The sequence below is a fragment of the Dermochelys coriacea genome, chromosome 5 (assembly GCF_009764565.3).
Source record: "Dermochelys coriacea isolate rDerCor1 chromosome 5, rDerCor1.pri.v4, whole genome shotgun sequence".
Taxonomy (NCBI): Eukaryota; Metazoa; Chordata; order Testudines; family Dermochelyidae; genus Dermochelys; species Dermochelys coriacea.
In genome coordinates, this window is record NC_050072.1 from 93,123,399 (window position 1) to 93,139,702 (window position 16,304).

Consider the following 16,304-nt stretch of genomic DNA (forward strand, 5'->3'; position numbering starts at 1 on the left):
GACTGAGAGCATTTCAGCGTGCTGTATTGTAAGTTCAGACAGCAGCAGATCCTCCTCCCCCCACCCGGCTCCCTCTCTCACACATAAAGCAACCATTACTGTGGAATGCTGTCTCGGAGCAGATAAGCAGCCAGCTGTCAGAAATGCAGCTTTCAAAGGGCATATCCGCATTCCTGCAGCGATTCAAAAACAATGACAAGAGTGGCAACTTGACTTAAGGGGACTATGGGACGTTTCCGGAGGCCGATCAGAGTGCAGTAATGCAACACCTCATTCACACTGATGCCCAGGCATTTCAGCCAAGATGCAGCAAGTGTTAATCTTCTCGCTGAGGTGGACTACCAGGAGCGCTCTAAGTGTCTTGTCAGTGTGGACAGGTAGTGAGCTAGGGCGCCCAGGGCTCCTTTAATGCACTCTAACTCGCAAGTGTAGCCAAGCCCTAAGGAATATAGGGTGGGGCAGGCTCTTCCAAAGAAGAATGATTTTGTGGTTCAAAGCACTTCAGTGGTTGGGTAGCAGATCAGTTCCTAGCTTTGTCAGAAATTTGTGTGTGACCTTAGGCAGATTACACTCTCTGTGTGCACTGGTTCCTCATCTGTAAAATAATATGCTCTCTTACTTACCCCTTGTCTAACTTGTCTCTTCTGAATTTAAGCTTTTTGGGGTAGGGATTGTCCTTACTTTGTAGTGGTGCTACACCTAGTACAATATGGCCACTAATGTCATAACAACAACACAGAGAACACAACGATCTTAAGGTAACAGCGATAAATTGAGTAAACAAAAATTAAAACGGAAAACGAGGGCAAAAAAAAAAAAAACCTAACAGGACGCAGCTCAACTATAGGGCCTGTGCTTTCAGTCGGGGATCAGAATCGCTTGTAGATCAACCTCCCTGAACCTTGAACAATGTATTCGTTTAAGCCGCAAGTGGGGCGACTCTCTTCTCCCGCCCCAGCAGAGGCCGGGCTGGGACGGCATCCCCGGTTTTACAGCAAGGCTGTGGCCAGCGATGCAGGATGCTGCAAGAGCGGGCCTGAAGCGAAGGCAAACTGCGGCCCCGGCGGCTCATGGCAGCAGAGCTGGGTGGGAAGCGGGGAGAGGTCGAGGCCCATGGCGCGGGCCCACCCAGCCCCCTGCCGCCATCGTCCTTGAGCACGGATGGGGCGGGGGGGGGGGCAGCGGCACGTGCCTCAGCAGGTGACTACCCCCGTACACGAAAGGAAGTGCTGCTTCATCAGAGACAGGCTGCGCGCGCCCCTAGCTTTCTTCCCTCGCTACGACGCGTTCTCCAAGCCGCCTCTGCCACGCGGCCGGCTCATTAGGCATTTTGAGCCAGCCTGGTACCCGTACCCGTACCGGACGGTTGCCTTCCGCTCGGAACTGTGCGTCACACGTCCTTTTTATTGCGCAGGCGCTGGTACAGCCAACCAGCGCACGAGGTAAATAAACAAACCCGCGAGCGACGAAGGCACCCCCTCCCTTCGCCACCGCGGCGCGAGCTTCTCCGCAACTGCCTGGCCCGCTCCCTCGAGACCCGTTGTAACCGCCTGTTAGCAGACAAGAGTGACGCTGACAGCCCCTCCGCTGCTGGGACTGGGACAGGGCCAGAGCCGGAGCCTCCTCGCCCGGAGAAGGAGTGAGTGCTGCGGCCACACAGTATGTCTCTCCGCCTGCCTCCCCGGGGCTCCTCAAGCAGCCCCATCGCGGCCCCGCCCCGACCCTTGGCTCCGATTATTCCGCGCAGAAGATGAGTATCCCGCCGCTCCCTCGCAAGCTGCGGCCTCCCCCGAGGAGGAGGGACGGGCTCGGCGGGACGCTGCCTCTGCCGGAGTGGGGCCTGTTGGGGGCGGAGGTGTTACTGGCGAAGAAGCCCTTTGCGTCCGCGGCACTCGCCGCTGCTCTCTCGCCAGGCCCGAGGGAGCGTCAGGCTCGGGCCCCGCCGCGCGCTCTTGCGCCGCTCTGCTGCCTCTCGGGTGGGGGCGGCGGTCTCCAGCTGCTCGAAGCGCCGAGGGCAGGTGCAGCCGGGAGAGCCCTGCTGGGTCACGTCGAGCCTGTTCCCCTCCGGGGCCTGCCCGCCCGCCCTTGCTTGAGACGTGCAGGGCTTTGTTCGCTCCGCAGCTAAATCCTGCTGGTGCCAGCTCGGGTGTCTTGGTAACTAACCATCCCGCGTCCGCGTGGGGATCCCGTCGGCACGCGCCCTGGGGTTCAAGGCCCTCCTGCTGCCTCTAGTTCCCCTCTCTTGGAAACAGTGGCTCTGTCTAGCATTTGGCCTTTTTGATACACACAGCAGCTCATTCTCCGCCGCCTGATCGCTGCTTGGCCAAGCTCTGCCTGTTAGCGCTGGGCCCCAGTATATGTAAAATCAGCCCCTGGTGTTCACACGTTTGGAACGTTCACTGTGTGTAATGTAGGTTTCAGAGTAGCAGCCGTGTTAGTCTGTATCCGCAAAAAGAACAGGAGGACTTGTGGCACCTTAGAGACTAACACATTTATTAGAGGATAAGCTTTCGTGAGTCTCCAAGGTGCCACAAGTGCTCCTTTTCTTTTTGTGTATAATAGAAACTTCTCCTGTTAGAGGCCCTTTCCCAAAGCTTGAACCAGATCCCTTTAGATGTGCTCTGGGAATGGGTCACTAAAGAAAAAAGTCAGAAGTATTTTTCTGCAAACAAATCTAACTGTCCCTTTTTAGAGAAGAATACAAGAAAAACTATTAACGTTTGAAACTTGAGATTTTGCTTGGTCATAGCAGACAATGAGCAGTAATGCCTCTGCTTGGCTGGCAGAACTGTGCACTAGGGAGTATCAGGAACGCTCTTGGAGTGGAGTCAGACTTGGATTTACTAGAGAGAGAACTCTTAAATGTTTATATGTACGAGTATGTTTTTGGTAAAGGAGTGGTGCATGGATGCATGGCATGTTGAGTGTGACCTTTCAAAATTTCTTTACCTAAAGATTTGTAACTTTAAAATGTAGCAAATTGATTTTCTTAATCTTGGGTTGAGTTTAAGTCTCAGTGAGGTATCCCGAAACAAATCCTGGGTTAGGGAATACCTGTCCGGTGGTTGTAAAGTTATGAATATTTAAGATATTTATAGGTTTCAGAGTAGCAGCCGTGTTAGTCTGTATTCGCAAAAAGAAAAGGAGTACTTGTGGCACCTTAGAGACTAACAAATTTATTGGAGCATAAGCTTTCGTGAGCTACAGCTCACTTCATCGGATGCAAGTGAGCTGTAGCTCACGAAAGCTTATGCTCTAATAAATTTGTTAGTCTCTAAGGTGCCACAAGTACTCCTTTTCTTTTTAAGATGTTTATGACTACTTAGTGACCAGAATCATGAACTAAGAAAAGCTTAACCATATCCAACTTGTATTATAACATCCCTTGCCCAACTACATTACTTGGTTCTCCTACCACCTTTTTGACCACTTACATGGTATCTCCTGGCACTTCTTTCCAGTTTAAACCTAAGACCTTAGATCAGTTTAAACTTTTTAAGACTGAGGTTCCAATCCTGCAACAAGCTCTGCATAGGTGGATCTTTGGGCCAGACTCCTTTGGCTTTGGCAGAGCTGTGTGTGGGTGCATGGGTCCACCTGCATGGAGCTCATTACGGAATTGGGGTCTAAGACCTTATAGGTTTAATCTGTTTCAGCTGCTCTAAAGATTTAGAGTGGTTTAATTACTTAATGCAGATTTAAGGCCTGTGTTAAAACTACAGAAAAGGGAGGATTTACAGGGAAAAGAGCACTGGTCAAGTGGCAGGAGGTGTTTTTCTTGACTGCGCTCATAGTTATATGAATGCAGAGAAAAGGGAATGTGCATAAGGTTTCCAGTAATAAGATGCACTGAACTTTGGCTGTTTGGTGCTTCTTAGTGCAGAGTTTACTAATGATGATGATCAATGCCTGTTAATCTTTGACTGGTATGTGTTAGAGAATTGAGGACTTTCCTTTTGAAACAAAACAAAAAATGCCCTACATATATACACACAGTGGAAACTAAATGTAAAAAAAACTAAGTTAATGGACTGTTACAGTTGCACAAAGTACCTAAAACAGGAAACGTGAAAATTAAGGTTGTAACCCCCCTTTTGCACGTATGCATTTGAGCTTCTCACACATGATCATAGCTGCTCATGTGTATTTCCAGTTGTAAAAACTGCTACGTTGTATGGCAGAAATAGTATGTCATTATGCTAAAAAATATTTTGAGAGCTTGGAAATGTGAGTTTTCATTATTTAACCCTGCAACCTTTAAAATAAACAAACCTACTTTTTAAAAGTGATAGTATTTTTGAGTGTCTTAATTTTTTTTTTTTTTTTTTTTTTTTTTGTTGCCCAGATGTGACACTTTAATGGAGCTTGACATTAAGAAGCTGCTGTGAACTATATTAAAATTAGGCCCATTTAAGGTATTTCAGGTAGAGCATCCAAAATCACTTGTTACTTTTTAGAAAATCTTGACCAAAATGGGTAGATTCAGTTTGGTTGGATCAAAAATAAGCAGTTTTTAAATGGCAGTTTCTGTTCTTGCATTGATACATTGTTGTTTGCTGTAAAAATAAAATAAAACTTAAAAATATTTTAGGAAGGAATAAATAAGACTGACCACCAGGATCAAGTGCCTTACATTTATAATATGCTTTTAGTAAATAAAACAATTCTAATGATGATCATTACAAATTTGCTATCAGCCTACTGGATATACATTATGCAACAATTTAAAAAGAGACTGCCATGGTATTTTTCATAAAGTTTTAAATGCTTTCTGCTCATAGCTCCTTGGATGTTTGAAATTTAAATTGGTTGCCATAACGTTTTTGTCACAAGATGGATTGTTACAGTACTGTTCAGGAATTTTCAGATGCTGCTACTTTTAATGGAAAGTGTATTCATACATAATGAAATCTACTGACTTTGCAAATGAATAAGAAGGAAAATGGGCTATAATTTGGATCCGCTAATATTGTCTCCTTGAAACAGATTATAAATGTGGTGCTTTGCTATTGGCTACTGTGCTGACCTTTAGAAATGTAAAAATATTCTACTAACACTAGATCATATCCCTGGCAATTTGAAGTATCCAACATATATAGGCAGTCCTTTTCCACACTATGCTGCCTCCTAATCTCTATTCAGGGACCCTTCTAATGCGACAGTGTAAAGGGCATAAATGCATTCTCTTCTGGAGCTAGGAACAATAGAAGAAGAATATGAGGGAGGGAAAGGCTTCTATGAGAAATATTTTTATTATCCTAAAATAGACACAGCGGCTTCTGTACTTAAGCACTTCACTCAGATACTGAATAGTTTTGAACTTTATGTAAAGGCAGTCCGAGTCAGGGTAATACAGACGGCAGGGTGAAACAGATGGTAGATCCTCTGCGTGGACTCTGTTAGAGGTTAAGATGAGGCCTAAAGTAACAAGTCATCCAAGTATAGGTAAACATGTATGTTCTGTCACCTTAAGTCGGCTGCCATACCAATGTCTGACATTTTGAGAACACTCAAGTCCAGGGCAACAATCTGAAACTTGAGCTCTCTGATTAAGGAATTTAAATTTGAGATCCAAAATAGTCTCTGACTCTCTTGAGGAATCAAAAAGCATTTCTAATAGAAACCCTTTCCCCCTCATATTATTATTCTGTTGTTCCCAGCCCCAGAAGAGAATGCATTTATGCCCTTCATACAGTCTCATGAGAAGGATCCCTGAAGAGGGGTTGGGATGCAGCCTAGTATGGAAAAGGATTGTGTATCTATGTTGGATTTGGCACAAGGGAAAGTAGTCCTAACAGAACATAGGTACCTAAATATATGCAGAACCATGTACATGCTGTCTGAGAACTCTGATCAGCAAATGATCTCTTATCTTGGTCCGTTGGACCTTGAGACTTCAGCCATTTATGGTACTCCTTATGCTTGATTGAGGATGAAACCTCTGTGACACTGGGTAGCTCATCATTATGTTGTAAATATGGAAGAAATTATTGTTGTTGACAATACCTAAAAAGGTGCTCACTTGCCTCAAGTGATGGAATCATAGGAACATTATTTAGATGAGAATATTCCAGCTTCTTTCAGTGATCATCTCAGACATCTCCAATATTTGAGCACAGAGGTCTTCAATCTGTAGGGTGCAGTCCTGGGGGAGGGGGGATGCATGGAGTAATGTTTGGGAAGGCACGGCTGGGGCCTGGATCAGCCCCCCACAAGGGGCAGGGAGGGAGCCCCGCCCAGCTGCCGGTCCTGTGCCCAGGGATTCGCGCTTGGCTATAGGCCTCCACTCCTGCCCCCACTGTGGCCCCAGCCTTGGCCCCCTTACACCGTGTGCATCCCTGCCTCCCAGAGCTGCAGCCCTATTCGGCCTGGCTCTGTGGTGGAACGCAGACGGGTAAGGAGGTGGTGTGAGGGGGGAAAAAAAAAATTGGGGATCACTGTTTTAGCTGATCAGATCAGTCCAGTCCTCCAGGATCAAGACAACTGATTTCTAAAACAGTGGCAGGCTGGATTTTTTCAAAGCAGGGCATTCAGAGAGATTTCTTTTTTGCCAGATGCAAAAAGTTCTTCAGAGCAGGAATAGATAGTGAACAGCAGATGTTCTTTTGGAGTGAAGAACCAATGTTTTCTATGCATTTTCCCCAGTTCCCTCTAATAGCAAGCATCCTTCCTGATGTTTCTAGAATTCTGTCACGAGCTGTGACAATCTAGGGGCCTGTCCACACTTACATTTTATAGCGCTCTAACTTGCTGGCTCAAGAGTGTGAAAAATCACCCCCCTCACCGCCCCCGAGCACAGCAAGTTTGAGCGCTTTAAAGTGAGTGTGGACAGGGTCTGAGAGCTGGGAGCTCTCTTCCAGTGCTCGCATGTGACATACTCAAATTTCAAAGCGCTGCCGCGGGAGTGCTTTGACATTTCTAGTTTAGACGTAGCCTTAAGAAATCCCCTGTGCTTCTCTCGTACTTACAGTAGTGAAAGTAATTTTGTTGTGGACAAAAAACAAACAAACCCCACCCTCTCCAACCACAATTCCAGTGTCTTCAGTCAAAAAGCACTTAGTTACGATTTCCTATAATGGTATTAACATGTTAGTCCTACTTTAGAGACAGGTTTTATGAAAGACGAGAACATCTTTCCACTGAGTAAAACACCACACACGTTCCTCCGAACTATATTTAATTCTCCCAGGACTGATAAAGCCCCCTTTTTTTGAGGAGTCAGAACTCACTTCAATCTCTCTGAGAAGTTCACATTTCGTATCTCCATTTTCTGGAGAAGGGTCAGTGAGCTTCAGGCTCTTGGATCTAGCTGATCCTTCCTTTACAATCTTCCATAAGGAAGAAGAAAAGGAGTACTTGTGGCACCTTAGAGACTAACAGATTTATTAGAGCATAACCTTTCGTGAGCTACAGCTCACTTCATAAGGAAGAAGTGATCTTTTTGTCCTCACCCTAAATCCTTTCCCAGGGTGTTGATGGAGGACTACCTTAATTAGACAATCTACTATTCTTTCCAAGACCTCACTTCCATATTAAGAGAAGTCAAGTTATACATCTTAAATGTTATGAGGGTATTACCTGTTTGCCAAAATAGATCAGTAGTATATCAAAACATCTAGGCTTTTAATTGCTTACCAAGAGAACCATAATGCCATCACTTCCCAAAGCCTGTCCAAACAGACCAGGGTCGATAGAGAGAAGTGTTAAAATTTAGCAAAAATGTGCTACCAAGACTTGAGGCCTATTCCATTAGGAGATAGATTCCCAAACTTTTTTTTGCTGAACCCCGCCATTAAGAGATTCAAGTCAGTGTGGAGCCCCCCTCCTAAGAAACAGTATTTTTCCATAGTACAGGAGGATTTTATCTTGGCTAATAACATATTGTTTAAGATAGAAAGCACAATATGACTACTCTACTATTAACCTTGAACATAAAAGAATACTTGATGACCCACCTTTTAGTCTCAGTGAGTAGGATTAGCCTGTTTGCTAGTGCACTGTTTGTGCAGTTTCGGTCTGATTTCTGAGAGTTTCAAGAGCAGATCAGTCTCTATGTTCAAGCAGCTTTTATACTTACTTTTTTTTTTTATGCAAATAGGCAAAGAAACAGATTTCACTCAGATATGCAAAATGAACAAGTATTTTGATGGCTGTTTAGGACAATTTATGGAATTCTTTTTGAATTAAGAGCTGGAACAGATCAAGAGGCATGACTTCAAAATCATTTCTCAAAACTAGAGAAAGTCAAAAGTTAACAGCAGTGTCAGTCAAATTCTTCTTAATAGCAAAGGCCAAGATTATCATGAATATAAAGTGCTCTGAAAATGGCTTTTGAAGCAGGCTTCAACCAAGGCTTGAACCAAGATTAGAATTCAAAATGACTCTGACTAATTGGATAATTGTTCTGAAATCAATAAGATAAATTTAAATAAAGGTAAGTGCAAAATGCTATACTTGGAAAGGAAAAATCAAATGCACAACTACAAAATGGGGAATAACTGGTTAGGTGGTAGTACTGCTGGAAGGAATCTAGGGCAGTGATTCTCACACTGGGGGTCGGGACTCCTCAAGGGGTTATTACATGGGGAGTAGCGAGCTGTCAGCCTCCGCCCAACGCCCCGCTTTGCCTCCAGCATTTATAAGGATTTAAATATATAAAGTGTTTTTAATTTATAAGGGGGGTTGCATTCAAAGGCTTGCTATGTGAAAGGGGTCACCAGTACAAAAGTTTGAGAACCACTGACCTAGGGGGTTATAGTGGATCACAAACTGAATGAGTTAACATGGTCAGACAGCCTCCCCTAGCGCAGTCCAACAGGGAGGCCGTGGTACGCGCCTCCCTCTCGAATCTCCCCCCTGCCTCTTCTTGAGGCTCTCATGGCCTGCTAGGGGGGGAGGTGGGAGGGGGACATGCACACAGGAGCTAGCAGCAGGTGGGGGAGTGGGGAGGGGGAGGGGATCCCTGAGTACCTTTATACAAGTGAAAAAGCCTTCCAGAAACCTAGGCTAGTTTCCAGTGGCAACGCTAAAGCAGTGGAAGATTGCGCTTCCATGGCAGCGCTTTAATGTGGCTTGTGTGGCCGCGGCGCAGCGCTCTGTTTTGTTTTGTTTTTTGTTTTTTTTTTTAAAAACAAACAAAAAAAACAGTGCTCCCAGCACTCTAAAAAAACCACCTTCACGAGGGGCGTAGCTACCAGGGCTGGTGCACTGTCTACACTGGCATTTTACAGCGCTGAAACTTGCTGCACGTGGGGGTGTTTTTTCCCACCCCGAGTGAGAAAGTTGCAGGGCTGTAAATTGCCACTGTAGACAAGTCCCTAGTAGCAGATCACTGAAACTGTTAAAGGGCCACTAAAGTGGTAATGAGGTCATTTAACAGGTAGTTGCCAATGCCCAGGAAGCCTTTTGGCCACATTCAGCTGGCTTTTATATTGTAGGAAAATGTGTTGTTGGGGTTAAAAACAGTTTCCAAATGACCAGTCATTTATTTTCTGTATCCAGCAGAAGTATTTTTGACTAACTTCCATCAAGGAGAAGCTGAGATAGCCAGTGAGTTTATATCTTGATCTGGTTATTTTATTCAAACCCAGTTTAAATAAACAAGTCTGGCAGGAAATTCTGTGTAAGAAAGGTGGTTAAATTACTGCCTTAATGCAGGCTGTCAATGACAAACACTTTTTTTAAGAGATTAGGCTTCAGTTTGGTGCAGGTAGTCTGGCTTTTCATCTCTATACAGCAGGGGTGGTCAACCTGTGGCTTCAGAGCCACATGGGGCTCTTCAGAAGTTAATATGCGGCTCCTTGTATAGGCACTAACTCCGGGGCTGGAGCTACAGGCACCAACTTTCCAGTGTGCCGGGGGGTGCTCACCACTCAACCCCTGGCTCTGCCACAGGCCCTACCCACACTCCAACCCTTACTGCCCCCTCCCCTGAGCCTGCAGTGCCCTCGTTTCTCTCCATTTCCAGCCTCCTGCCTGCCACAAAACAGCTGATCTGGAGGTCTGGGAGGTAGCGGGAGGCGCTGATTGGTGGGGCTGCTGGTGGGTGGGAGGCACCGGGAGCCGGGGGGAGCTGATGGGGGACTGCTGACGTATTACTGTTGCTCTTTGGCAATGTACATTGGTAAATTCTGGCTCCTTCTCAGGCTCAGGTTGGCCATCCCTGCTATACAGTATATACCGAACTCCCTCCCACACAGAGGAGAATCCATCTGGCAATTGATCTATAGCTATTGCTTATTCAGTTCCCTTAGGGAATGTTGTTAGTGCTTTAAGGTGAAAAGGAAGGAGGGTCGGGGGGGGGGGGGCAGCAGCAGGATAGGGAGGTGAGTGGTGAGTCAGCTGCATGGTAGGTGGGGGTGGTCTCAGGGCAGGCAGGGAGGAGTTTGGCGAGGTAGGGTGAGGAGGTGAGCAGCAGGTGGGTGGATGGAGGGACCTTGTGGGGTGTGTGTGAAGGGCTGAGCAGCAAGTTAGTGGCGGGCAGGGGTGGGACTGGGGTGGAATGTGGGTGGAAGAGGCAGGACAAGGAGCTAGCCTCCCCCAAGGAAAGTTTCACCCACTGCCCAGGGTCAACAATGTGATGCAGTTGCAAAAGGCTAATATCCTGGGAGTATATTAACAGGGGTGTCACATGTAACACATGGAAGGTAATTGTCCTTCTCTATTCAGCACATATGAGGCCTCAGCTAGAGTACTGTGTCCAGTTCTGGGTGCCACATTTTCAGAAAGACATGGACAAATTGGAGAGAGTCCAGAAAGACAGCAACAAAAATTATATAAAGTTTAGAAAATCTGACGTGAGGAGAGGTTAAAAAATGGGCATATTTAGTCTTGAGAAAAGAAGACGGGGGACCTGATAAGTCTTAAAATAAAAGGGCGGTTATAAAGAGGACTGTGATCAGTTGTTCTCTACGTCCACTGAAGATGGGTAGGACAAGAAATAATGGCCTTAATCTGAAGCAAGGAAGATTTTGGTTATATATTAGGAAAAACCTTCTAACTATAAGGGTAGATAAACAGTAGAATAGGCTTTCAAAGAAGGGAATGGAATACCCATCACTGAAGGTTTTTTAAAAACAGGTTGGAGAACACTTGTCAGGGATGGTGCAGGTTTGATCCTGCCTCAGCGAGGGGGCTGGACTTGAGGACGCATTGAAGTCCATTCCACCCCTGCGTTTCTATGATATCTTGCAATTCATTTGCCTCTCTTTTGGGAAGGTATTTCTGAATTGTGTGAAAAACTGATACAAATGTTCCAGAATTATATCTTCAACATCTAGGACCAATATTTCACAGTCCATAATGGCAGAAGACCGTGTCAGGAACATAACTATATTGTCTTGCAGCACATAGCTACTCCAAAAAGCAAAAGTTTTTGGCAAAGCTATATACTTTTTTTGTGCATAATTCAGATGTTCATTACAGTTCTTATCTTGCAAAGAATGGTTAAATTCATTGAGCTTGTCAAATACGTTGGTCAAATAATCCAGTAAAACCTGGAAGTGGTGATTCAGAGTTGATCAAAAACATAACAGCACTCCTCAAGGAGTTGGCAGATTCTTTTGGTATCACTTTTGTGGCTAATAAATAAATGAAGCACAGCAGGTGGCAGTGCTCAAATTAAGGGTAAATTTGGGGAGTCCAGGCCCGCTTTCTACTTTAAGGGGCTACTCCACTTCTGACTTATTCAAAGGCTCGTGGGGGTGGGGGATGTTTTGGCCTCCTTACTACTTCCTGCTTGGCCAGCAGCAAGGCCAAGAGCTACAAGGAGAACATGCTGTCCCTTGGCCGGGGGAGTTAGAATGCATTTGAGGGTGGTCTGTGGAGAGAGCAGAGTCTGCTGGAGTGATCAAGGGTCCCAGCGCTGGCCCTCCGTGTAGTCATGTTCTGGTGAGCTGGGTGCTGAGGAAGGTTTGGGACTGGGTGAGGTGGGGACCAGGGGGTGGAGTGAAAGTCTGAGGGACCTAAAAGGGGGAGAGAGGTCAGAGAATGGGAGCTGTCACCAAAGGGAACTAAGGGAATTAGGGGGTAAAAGCCCAGTCCTGGGGGAAGGTGAGGTCTGTGGGGAGGAGTCGGTGGAAGAGATGGGGCAGAGATGGGGATGGCACGATTTAGTGTAGGTGGAGAGGAGCAGGGGAGCTAGGGATGTTGGTTGGGGGCAGAAATCGGGGAAAAGTTGGTTAAAGGCAGAGGCAGTAGGTGGGGATGGGGCAAAAGACAGTTAAGGATGTAAGGAAGGGATAGTGGCAGGCAGAAGGGGCCTTATTGAGTGGAAGAGAAGGTCGGGTAATGGGAGATAGTTAGGGGTAGGGTAGCAACGGCAATCAAGGATAGGGGAGGCAGGGGAAGAGGGTTAAGCAGTGGGGGCAGGCAGGGAGAGTTAGAGATTAGATGGGCAGAAGGTGGAGGTTAACAGGTGAGGAAGAAGAAGGCAGGGTGGAAGGGAGAAGACAGTCTTGGTGCAGCTGGGCTTGGCTTGGCAGTGCAGAGCTTGTCAGCACAGGAGCCACCCAAGATATATGTTGGCACCTCACCCCATCCTGCCTTCAGGACCGTCTACATCCTTAAGTGCCCTTTTACTCTCCCCCCTCCCCGCCCATAACTCAAGCACTGATATGCAGGGGAGAGGGGAGCCCAGGACCAACGGGAGTGGGGAGAGGTAACCCTTATGGAGCAGTTGAGGAGGCAAGCCTGCTCCCTGCAGCAGTCAGTTTCAACTCCTGAGACCCAGCTCCTTGCCCATCCAGATCCCCCTCCTGCAAAGGGAAAGCAAATGGGGCTGTGCTGAAGAGGCAAAGGTCAAGAGGGGAGAAGAAGGCTGCACCCTGGGAGGACTGACACCCCTACTGGATATAGCCTCCGGCTAACCTCAGGCCTTCAGCCTGGCTGTATCCAGCATGGGGGAGGGGAGCTCTGTGTCCTGGGGCTGTGTATGTCTCAAGGATCTCTTGATGCCAGCTCACAGAGGGGTACAAAGGGGTACACCAAAAAGGAGTCATGTCAGGTCTTCACTAAAAGCATATGTCACACTGGTGGTCATAATCATTGGGTGCTGTATATTCAAGAAGTACTGTATATGAGGAGTCATGTATTAACGATGAAAATTATGTTCTCTAGGTCTTGTAGTTAAAGGCAAGTCACTAAAAGGTACTGTGTTGTGAGACAACCTTCTCCAGATGGGAGTGAGAGACTTTTGTCTCCCTGGTGGACCATTGTGTATTGAGTGTCTTACAACAGAGGAGTATTAGCATAGTGAGTCAAATGGTAATGAAGTGAAGAGTTTGTAGATTTTTTCAGAAGGGAGATTAACAGGAAGAAGTAAAAAGGGACAGGGCGGGAGGGAGAGATAATCCTGTTTTCAGGTGAAGATCAAAGCCTGGTCCGCTGTACATCTCAGGGTGGAGAGAGAGACTGACTGGCATATTTGTGAAGACAAGCTGCCTGCAGGCTTGTTCTTGTGAAAGAGATCTCAGGCATCCTGGTTGAAAACACTGGGGAAAAAGACTTGAGGTAAACTATCCTGTAGGAGATACAGGAATGTCCTCTGAATTAAATTCACACTCTAGAAAGTGTGTTATGTCTGTTTTATATGTAACCATTTGTTTCTAGTAATCTTACTTACAATCATTTGAAACTCTACTTTAATAAACTTATTCTTGTTTTCACTATAAATATATCTAAGGGCTGTGTGTTAAGCAGAGTGCTGATCCTGAGTTTCTTGTAAACTGGGTTCTTTGGGAGCAGGGCATCTCAATGTGGAACGGGCTGAGCGCTCCAGAGGGACACTTGAAGGACTGGGGCATGGTGTGTGCCTATCGCTAACCTAGACAGACAGTGAGGCCTGCGGAGATGTTGAAGGCAGTGCTTGTGTTTGCCAGAGGTTGGTGGAGTCAGGGAGCTGATCCACAGCATGCACAGACAAAACTCCCTCGTGCTAAGTGCAGGTGGTAGTGAAGGGCCTCACAACCCTGGGTACTTTTGGGAAGCATCACACAATGCTAAGGGCTGGGAGCAAGACTGGGATCCCTTCAACAGGGAGACTAGTACTTCTGGGATGTAGCCTTCTGCTTCCTGGTTGCAGAGTCCCTACCGGCCTTCCCAAAAGAGGAGGGTAACTGCTGGTTGATGGCTGCTGCAGTTGGGGAGCCTGGGTCTCACTGACTGAGACCTGCACAGAGCCCATTTGCTTCATTTGTCAGACAGAGCCCCCTCCTGACCCTGGGCCTTCACCAGGTCTTCCCACCACCTGATTATCTCATTGTGCCCTCCCCCCCACACCCTTCCAGTTATTGGTAAATAACCTCTATTTCTTCTTCAAGGAGCCTCTACACTGGGATAAATGTGACTTTGATGGTATGCCTTAGATGCATTCACATAATAGAAATCTGTACGACTGCAACTTAAAGCTCATAACACACATTTACAAAAGTTTCCTCCTTGCATTTAGCCTCAAGATCTGGTGCAAAGTTTGGGAGAACAGTATTACAATCTTTGTTCAGCTAGAACTCTTCAGCTAAGCTTTCTGTGGGGGAGAATACTGCTTGCTAAACGTCTAAGAAGTGAGAATATATAGCAGCTCCTTGAAGAAGAAATAGAGGTTATTTACTAATAACTGGAGCTCTTTGAGATGAGCTTGCCTCTACAAATTCATACTACCTGGCCACCCACTTTCCTTCCCTGGAATCATGTCTCTTTGCTGGACTCTTAGGTTCAGGTCAAAGGAGATGAGGCTGTAGGGGTGCCTCAACCACTTTTATACTCTGGCTCCCAGAACATTAGGACCAGTGAGAGAAGCAGGCAGGTGCCACAATGGGCACTGCTTCTAGAAGATTCTGTTTGCTGCATCATTGCTACATCTTCTAAAAGTATAAATGTGCGTAAAGGCTTATCTCAAAGAACTCCAGTTACTGGTAAGCAACCTTCACTTTCATTGTTCTTGTTCATATATTAATACTAAAACATTACATTATAATTATTAAACTATCGAAATAGTTAATTCAAAAGTAAAATGAGCCACTATTTTATCCTGAAGCCTTTTGACCCAAAATTACATAAAGCTTGTATAATTGACAGGTCTGAATTGTTGATGTGAAGGCATGTACTATTGCAAAAAGTTATTGTACAGCAGAATAGTGTGATTCCTTTATTCTTTCTTTTGTTGCTACATTCCCAGGAAGCATTTTCTTTGAATAAGAAGTCATCCTCAAAATAATCTCAAACCATACATGGCCTCAGCTGTAATCAGTTCAGTTCCCACTACTGCATCTCGCTTTGCTCTATTACAAGTGGATAGTGGTAGTGGTTCTGATTCAGAGACTGGAAAGGGAAGAAGTGGTCGAGGTGCTGGGAAGTCTCAAGCTTCAGGGGGAAAATCAACTACAAATGAGAAGAAGAAAGAAAAGAGGAGAAAAAAGAAGGAACAGCAGCAGAGCGAGGCTAATGAGGTAGAGAGGCTGTTATATTTTCAGTAACATACAAGGTGTGCAGTTATGCCAGATACCCATATGCGTTGGGTAAATTGTTCATCTGTTAGCTGAGTAATGTGGCTATTTTTGTTGCTTTTGACATGTTACTTTTGTAAAACAAAAGAATTTCAGTTTATAGTCATTAAAAGGTATTTTAAAAATAAAATTTTTCCTCAAAACTTTGTTAGTTTAATCACAACTACACTTCTTTAAATGTGGGAGGCTCTTGACTAATCAAACAATTAGATCTATACATTTAAATGAAAATACTTTGGTTTCTTACATATCCCCATTTCCTGGTCGCAGACCTTATTCAGCTGGAGATATAGGACAGACAGGGAAACATTCATCTTAGGAAGTGGAAGCTGGTATCTTGTAGTTCCTATAGGATTTTTTCCTTTATGTCCAGAAAGGGATGGAGAGGTCGTGGAACAAGTTGGTACAATCCTAGGTTGTGGGGCTAGTAATGAGGGATGTGGCAGATTTGCTTTGACCTGGAATAGTTGTTTCTAAACTGCAGATTCAACTTGTAGGACTTGCATACCAGATGAGTAATGGAACTCTTTAAAAGAACACTTTGGATCTTATGTCCTAGACTTGATCAAATGAAAAAGCCCCATATCCTGACCATCCCTCAGTTTCTCTTTCCTCTAGCTTCAGTGAACTTAGAACCTATCCCCTTCCTCTGCATTGGGACAGTTTTCTTAGTTAAACTTTTTGATGATTAAGTTGTTGAAAATATTCACTTGGAAAATCTTACAAATATAAACAAAGCTTCCTATAGTGAAAACTGTCACCAGACCCAGCCATGGCAGATCTGGGGGGAAAGAAGCCAGTGTT

The 16,304-nt window shown here is 45.5% G+C and overlaps 1 protein-coding gene across 9 annotated transcripts in view; it reads left to right on the top strand.

Annotated features, from left to right (window-relative positions):
* Window positions 1-1,374: 1,374 nt before the first annotated feature.
* Window positions 1,375-16,304, top strand: part of GKAP1 (G kinase anchoring protein 1) — a 45,042-nt gene continuing 30,112 nt past the window's right edge. The window contains exons 1-3 of one of the 9 annotated variants that reach the window (XM_043515172.1): window positions 1,449-1,639; window positions 14,771-14,909; window positions 15,173-15,443. In XM_043515172.1, the coding sequence (XP_043371107.1) occupies window positions 15,225-15,443 (219 nt within the window). In that variant the 5' untranslated portion in view covers window positions 1,449-1,639; window positions 14,771-14,909; window positions 15,173-15,224. Of the gene's footprint in view, window positions 1,660-1,715; window positions 2,155-4,345; window positions 4,416-14,707; window positions 14,910-15,172; window positions 15,444-16,304 lie in introns of those variants that run through there. The other 8 variants (XM_043515171.1, XM_043515170.1, XM_038403453.2 and 5 more) reach the window with 8 other exon arrangements.